This window comes from Bombina bombina, chromosome 2 (genome assembly GCF_027579735.1).
Source record: "Bombina bombina isolate aBomBom1 chromosome 2, aBomBom1.pri, whole genome shotgun sequence".
Lineage (NCBI taxonomy): Eukaryota > Metazoa > Chordata > Amphibia > Anura > Bombinatoridae > Bombina > Bombina bombina.
In genome coordinates, this window is record NC_069500.1 from 1183576388 (window position 1) to 1183584454 (window position 8067).

Below are 8067 nucleotides of genomic sequence, written 5' to 3' on the forward strand. Positions count from 1 at the left end.
GGGATCAGACTGATATACTTCAGGAAAGTTTTCCTATATATATATATTTTTATATATATATACGTCATGTGGTACTTTTCTTATCGTACCACATGACGTATATATACGTCTGAGCTGCAGGAAGCTTCAACAGTCTCGGCTGTAAAGTTACAGCCGAGAGCTGCTCCAATTCCATATGAAGGCAGATGCCTGATTGTTGCAGACGGTAACACTGTGTTTGTCGCCATCTGTAATGATCATCTATGGTGCCAACAGGAGGTGTAGGATGCGGGTGGTCTGTCCAGCAGCGACGGAGGGAATGAGATGGGCCATGTACTGGAAAACAAAATGAAGGGAAAGGGAGGGAGGGATAGGGAGATACACTACAAACAAAAGGTAGGGTTCCCTAGCTAACTACCACCATAGGTGGGGCAACCACTAAACTACAGAAAAATAAATAAAAATATGTATTTTATAGGTACTAGTAGACTGCTGCCAGTACTAAATATGGCATCATTAGTGGGAGGGGATTAGAGAGCTATTTGGGGGGTTCAGAGAGGTGGGAGGGTTGAGGATGATCACTACACTGCAGAAAAAAAACACACACACATATATATATATATATATATATATATATATATATATATATAAAATAAAAAACCTAAACTGCATATTGACAGGCCTATGATAGTGGTGACCAGTTGGGGGTGAGGGAGGGAAGAGAGCTGTTTGGGAGGTGATCTCCACACTAAAGCAAAAAATTACATTACAAGCTATCTGATTCAGTGCAGATGCAATTACCAGCCTTCTAATTACCAAAAACCATGTATGTCTGCTATTTCTTAACAAAGGGGGATCACATAGAAGCTTTTACAATAATTTGTGTCATGATTGCAAAAGCGGTATGTAAATAATTTCAGCGAGAAACCCAAAGTTTGTGAAAAGGTTAACAATTTCTTTTATAGTCGGATTTAGCAGTGTAACGGTGGCATGAAATATACCAAAATGGGCCTAGATCAATTCCTTGGGTTGTCTATTTAAAAATAAAATAAAATAGAGAGTTTTGACCGGTAAATAATAAAAAAAAAGAGGCTCTTTTCTGTTTAAATGGAGTGATAGCAAAAATGCTAAAAAGTATCCTGTATTTTGGGCTAGATGTTCTCTGAAATTCCCGGTAGTGAAAGGGTTAAAGTGTGCTGTTTCTCCTTACATAACCAAGATACAATGGTATTTGGTATTTTGCCTATATATTTACAACTTACGAAATTCTTTTTGTTTTTTTAAATATATTTTTCTTCAGATTTTCAGATACTATGAAAATTCTTATTTGTGTAAGCCCAGAAAATGACAAAAACAGGTCTGCTTGTCTTGACCACGAAAGTAAAAATGTGCCAGGTATATATGTTTGTTAAACCTTTTGTTAAACTATGTCTATTGCATCCCTGTTCCATCTGTATCATTGTTTCTAAAAGAAACATTAGTTGTAAAAGGATTTATACCAAGTACATTTTTGGAGACGGCATCAGTTAACAAGTTTCTTCTTTTTTTCTGTACTTTTTTGTGTAGTTTTTAGCCCGTCATCTCAAATGTTTTATTCTAGTATTAAATAAGTATATTTCACAACTACTTTATTGTTTTCCTGGTTTATTTGTGCTTCTACCTTGCAAATGTAGTAGTATTTGCTCAAAAGTCATGGTATAATGGAGAAAATGTAACTATATGCAGCCTACATTATGATTTCACATTTAAATCTGGCTCAAATTAACTACACCAATTTAAAAAGAAAAAAAAAACTTTACAATACAATTATCAAATTATGCACACTTTTTGAGGGACCAGCTCCTACTGAGTATGTGCAAGAGATCACAGTGTAGACATACAAGTCGGTGATTGGCAAATTGCTATCACATGATACAGGGGTCAGGGAAATAGTAGGAAGTTTTAAAATGTTTGCTCATTTGAAATTAAGTGTTATTGCATTGTCTTTTTAATATGCACTTGATGATGCAATTCTACTGTAGTTAATGGTCCTTTAGTTGCTGACATAATATGAATGCAGACTTACGATTTAAATCACTAGTCAGTAAGAATATTTAAATAATGACCGATTTAGTTATATACCGTTGAAATATTAAACATAGATAATTATGTAATTATTGGAAGGATGACTATCTCCACTATAATAGGTTAATCATTCATATTTGATCAACTTTTCAGCTGTATTTTAATGGAAAAAGAAAGATAATCAACTTAATAATAATTTAAATAGTTTTATTTAACTAAAGAAAAATAATCATTCCATTAAGGGGACTTCCAGTCAAAATTGGAATGCACATGGGAGCATTTCGGTTTGAATAGAAGCATTTTTGCAATATGCATATATTAGCAAAAATGCTTCTAGTTAAAGCTATAGCTGTTTCAAAAGTGTATTTAAGTATGCTCAGTGTTCCTGCATTTTAAACACAGCACTTGCTCAGAGAGCCTAAGGCGCTTATGTCATATGTTAATGATTCAATTTGTTAATTGCTGACATGATACAAGCCTCACTGGCGCTCCTAACAGCTGCAGTATTTTAAATGCTGCTATGCTTCACATGCACATGCAAAGAATAATGCTAACACTAAAACAGTAATAACTTTTATTAGAAGCATTTTGGCCAATACATGTATATTGTAAATATGTTTCTATTCAAAGATGTAATTTGTCTGTGTGCATTTGAATTTTGACCTGAATGTCCTTTTAATAATAATTTAAGCTGCTTTATTTAACTAAAACAATAACATTTATAGGTTTCAGTTAATTTTTTTTAGCTTGGTCCTTGTGCAGATCTGTCCAAATCCAACAATTTTATATTCTTTGTGCTACTTGAAACTTAGTAAGGGGTTAATTATGTCTTCATAGATTTGCAGAGGAACAGTGGGATTAAAGAGAAAGTAATATTAATCTTTCCTTCCTAAAATAGGGAGAGTCCACGGCTTCATTCCTTACTGTTGGGAAATACAACACCTGGCCACTAGGAGGAGGCAAAGACACCCCAGCCAAATGCTTAAATATCCCTCCCACTTCCTCATTACCCCAGTCATCATTCTTTGCCTTTCGTCACGTTAGGAGGTGACAGAGAAGTGTCAGAAGATTCGGAGAGTCCTGAAAAAGGGTATCTGCCCTTAGAGATAGGACTGGAGTTTTAAGTAGTCATGTCAACCTCTCAGTGAGAGTATTGATGAAACTTAGAGTCTGTAGATGCAGGGAAAGTTTTTCTGCGAAACCATCCAGACTACTGCTAAGAGCTCCTAAGCAATCAGTGTTGACGAGTTTCACTGCCTGCTTTCTCTCACTCAAGTCCATGTCAGGAGCGCTGCTGTAAGATTGTCACACTTGAGAGGCTGTGTTCTGTTCCACAGCATGGATCCTGGAGGTAAGATTGTTTCAATGTTTGCACATAAAACACTATAACAGGGTCACATTGTGGCTTCTTTATAACTTGATAGGATCCAGGGTTAATATCCTCTGAAGGGGGTTTATTGAACAGTTGGGGTTAATTAATCAGTTTATTAATTATTTACATGCTGCTTTGTGTGATTTTTTCCTGGACAGATAGACTGTGTTTTTGGCTGGAACAAACAGGTTTCACTTTTAAGTTTCACTTTCATTTTTGAAAGTGTTGCACAGCTCCTATTACTTGCTGTACTTGTAATAACAGGGGAAGTACTGTCTTGCACTCCATGTGACCGGGTGTGGTCTGTGTTCATTTCCTCCATTCCGGCTGAGACTTGAACCTGAGGAGAGCGTTTTCTCTGTTAACTGTCTGGGTCTAGGAGGTGATGAGTGCCCCAGCCATTTGAGTATAAAGGTGCAGTTTTCTATAATAAAAAACATTTTTATTTGTGTCCTTCTGTGGGTATAACCTGAGCTATGAAGGACTTTGACATGTTAGAAGGTACTCCTTCTGTACTAAATCATACCTGTTTATATTGTGAGGAGGCCGTGGTTTTCCTGCCCACTCAATTATGTTCCACATGCCTTAACTCCATTATAAAGTCTAAGAAGGGAGACAAGCCTACTAAGGCTCTTAGTCCCTCTGAGTCGTCTACCTCTCAGGACTCGGCGTCCCGTGAGATTGCTACCCTTGCTACATTATACACTCCATGCAGTTCCCCGTAGCACATCTAATCCTTTTTCTGGAGGGGGCCTTCTTCCTGCGGACTTTACCGTGCAATTACAAACGGCGTTGTCAGCGGCCCTGAGTGCATTACCTCACTCTAACAAACGCAAGAGAAAGGTTAAACATAGCTCTCCTGACACGGAGTCATCTAATTATTTATCGGATTTAGCTATTATGTCCCAGTTATCCGATGATGAGTTAGCCTCTGTGGCTTCAGAGGGTAAACTTTCTGGGTCGGAGTCCTTAGCGTCCAAGCCTCCTGCTGCGGAGGAACCGTCCTTAAAATTGAGCACTTGCGTTTTTTATTAAAGGAAGTTCTGTCTACTTTAGAGGTTTCAGAGGCGGCGCTGCCTAAAGAACCTATGATACCTAAATTAGACAGAGTTTACGAAGATAGGAAAGTTCCTTTGACTTTTCCTGTGCCGGTTAAGAATGCGAACATTATTAAGAACGAATGGGAAAGAATTGGTTCTTCCTTTTCCCCCTCGTCTACTTTTAAAAAGTTGTTCCTGGTACCGGACTCTCAACTGGATTTGTGGGGCTCCATTCCTAAGGTGGATGGTGCTATCTACGCTTGCTAAACGTACTACTATACCTCTTGAGGATAGTTCTTCGTTCAGAGAGCTGATGGATAAAAAAAATGGAAACCTTTCTGAAAAAGATGTTTTAACATACAGGATTTTTGTTTCAACCGGTGGCTGCGGTTGCAGGAGCGGCTACCTACTGGAGGGACTTTGTCGGAACTCATTGAGGTGGAATCTCCCCTCGAGGATATTCAAGACAGAATTATAGCTCTGAGAATTGCTAATTCTTTTATCTGTGATGCGAACATGCAAATTATTCGCCTAAATGCAAAGGCCTCTGGCTTTGCAGTCCTAGCCCACCGGGCGCTTTGGTTGAAGTTTTGGTCTGCAGATATGACTTCTAAGTCCAGACACCTTTCTCTTCCCTTCAAGGGAAAGATTTTATTTGGTCCAGGCCCGGACTCCTTTATTTCTACGGTTACCGGAGGCAAGCGTGCCTTCCTACTGCAAGATAAGAAGAACAAGTCTAAGAGACGACAATCTTCTATTTTTCATTCCGTTCTTTCTGACAAATCCCAACTACACCAATCCTCCTCCAAGCCCGAGCAACCCAAGAGTACTTGGAAGCCGACTCAGTCCTGGAATAAATCCAAGCAGAATAAGAAGCCCACCGAAAACAAATCGGCATGAAGGGGCGGCCCCCAATCCAGGATCAAATCGTGTAGGGGGCAGACTGTCTCTTTTTTCAGAGGCCTGGATCAAGGATGTATAGGATCCGTGGGTCCCGGAGGTGGTATCTCAGGGATACAAGATAGGCTTCAAATCTCATTCGCCAAAATGTAGATTCCTTCTATCGCATCTGTCTACCAGACCAGAAAAGAGGGATGCCTTTCTAGGGTGCGTTCGGGATCTATCCTCCTTAAGAGTTCTTGCCTATCGAAGAAAGAGGTTTTGGGTTTTATTCAAACTTTTCGTGGTCCCAAAGAAGGAGGGAACTTTAACCCAATTCTGGACCTAAAGTGCTTAAACAAATTTCTCAGTGTTCCTTCCTTCAAGATGGAGATGATAAGGTCCAGCCTTCCTTTAATTTAGGAAGGCCAGTTTATGACCACTATAGATCTGAAGGACGCTTAACTTCATGTTCCAATCCACAGGGAACACTTTCAGTTCCTGATGTTTGCATTCCCGGACCAGCACTTCCAGTTCATTGCCCTTCTGTTTAGCCTAGCTACTGCTCCAAGAATCTTTACAAAGGTTCTGGGGGCTCTTCTAGCCGTTGCCAGAACTCAGGGTATTGCAGTAGCCCCATGCTTGGATGATATTCTGGTGCAAGCACCATCCTTTCATCTTGCGGAAGAACTCTTAGAGTTCCTTCTCAGTCCTCTTCGATCACATGGATGGAAGATAAACTTGGAAAAGAGTTCTCTCATCCCAAGTACCAGGGTGGAATTCCTGGGTACTATAATAGACTCCATATCCATGAAGATATTTCTAACAGACCAGAGATGTTGCAAGATAACTTCGGCATGTCTTGCCCTCCGGACCTCCTTGAGTCCCTCTGTGCATCAGTGTATGGAGGTGATTGGTCTCATGGTGTCCTGCATGGACGACATTCCTTTTGCCAGGTTCGGTCTCAGACCTTTACAACTGTGCATGCGGAGGCAGTGGAATGGCGATCATTCAGATCTGTCTTAGAAAGATTGTATTAGACAGTCGGTCGAAAGAATCACTCTCTTGGTGGCTCTGTCCAGATCATCTGTCCCGAGGGACATGCTTCTTAAGACCATCCTGGGAGATTGTGACTAAGGACGCAAGCCTATCCGGATGGGGAGCTGTTTGGGGTGCCAGGAAGGCACAGGGGTTGTGGACTCAGGAGTCATCCTCCCTCCCGATCAATATTTTGGAACTACTGACAATCTTCAAGGCCTTAAAGGCTTGGCCACTTCTAGGTTCGTCCCAGTTTATCAGATTCCAATCAGACAATATAACTTTGTTGGCTTACATCAACCATCAGGGAGGAACAAGAAGTTCCTTGGCGATGACGGAAGTATCTCAGATTCTGGAGTAGGCGGAGGCCCACAGCTGTTCGCTGTCAGAGATCCAATTTCCTAGTGTGGACAACTGGGAGACGGATTTCCTTAGCAGGCAATCCTTCCATCTAGGAGAATGGTGTGTCCCTCCCGAGTTGTTTGCAGAGATATGCAGCCATTGGGGGACGCCAGTGATAGATCTCATGGCGTCCCGTCTCAATACCAAGCTACCCAGGTACGGGTCAAGGTTGAGGGATCCCCAAGTGGATCTAATAGATGCGTTAGCAGTGCCCTGGAGGTTCAAACTCATATATCTTTTTCCTCCATTACCGCTTCTTCCTCGAATGGTGGCCGCATCAAGCAGGAGCGGGTATCAGTAATCCTGATTACTCCATCGTGGCCGCGAAGGACGTGGTTTGCGGATCTAGTGGGGATGTCCTCTTCTCCTCCGTGGAAGTTAACTTGTCACAGAGACCTGCTGATACAAGGTCCATTTTTTCATCAATATCTAGATTCTCTGAGGCTGACAGCGTGGAGATTGAACGCTTAGTCTTAGCCAAGAGAGGTTTCTCTGAGAGTGTCATTGATACTCTTATTCAAGCTCGTAAACCAGTTACTCTGCGTATCTACCACAAGGTGTGGAGGACCTACTTATTCTGGTGTGAAGAGCGTGGTTTTCCTGGCACAGAGTTAAGGTTGCCAGGATCTTATCTTTTCTCTAGGATGGGCTGGAGAAGGGCCTTTCTGCTAGTTCCCTGAGGGGACAGATTTCGGCCCTGTTGGTTTTATTGCACAAGAGACTGGCTGAACTTCCAGACGTGCAGTCCTTTGTTAAGGCTCTGATTAGAATCAGACCCGTGTTTAGATCTGGGGCTCCTCTTTGGAGCCTAAATCTTGTTCTTCGGGTTTTGCAACAGGTTCCGTTTGAGCCTCTGCATTCCGCTGACATTAAATTGTTATCTTGGAATGTTCTATTTGTATTGACGATTGCCTCTGCGCGCAGAGTTTCTGAGATCTCTGCTTTGCAATGCAGATAAGGCAGTTTTACGTACTAAATTAGGTTTTCTTCCTAAGGTTGTGTCAGATTGCAACATCAATCAGGAGATTGGGGTTCCTTCCTTGTATCCTAATCCTTCTTCATCGAAGAAACACTTACTTCACACTTTGGATGTGGTTCGCTTCTTGAAGTTCTATGTTCAGTCTACTAAGGAGTTTAGACAATCTTCCTCTTTGTTTGTTGTCTATTCGGGGAAGCGTAAGGGGCAGAGGGCTACTTCGACTTCCCTATCTTTTTGGTTAGGCCGTGCCATCCGCTTACCTTACGAGACAGCGGGACATCGTCCTCTTGAGAGGATAACGGCTCATTCCACTA

The 8067-nt window shown here is 41.3% G+C and overlaps 1 protein-coding gene across 1 annotated transcript in view; it reads left to right on the forward strand.

The window, feature by feature from the left end:
* PRIMPOL (primase and DNA directed polymerase) overlaps positions 1-8067 on the forward strand; it is a 377464-nt gene that overhangs the window by 212423 nt on the left and 156974 nt on the right. The window contains exon 8 of the mRNA XM_053703874.1: positions 1280-1374. Within this exon, the coding sequence (XP_053559849.1) occupies positions 1280-1374 (95 nt within the window). The remainder of the gene's footprint in view (positions 1-1279; positions 1375-8067) is intronic.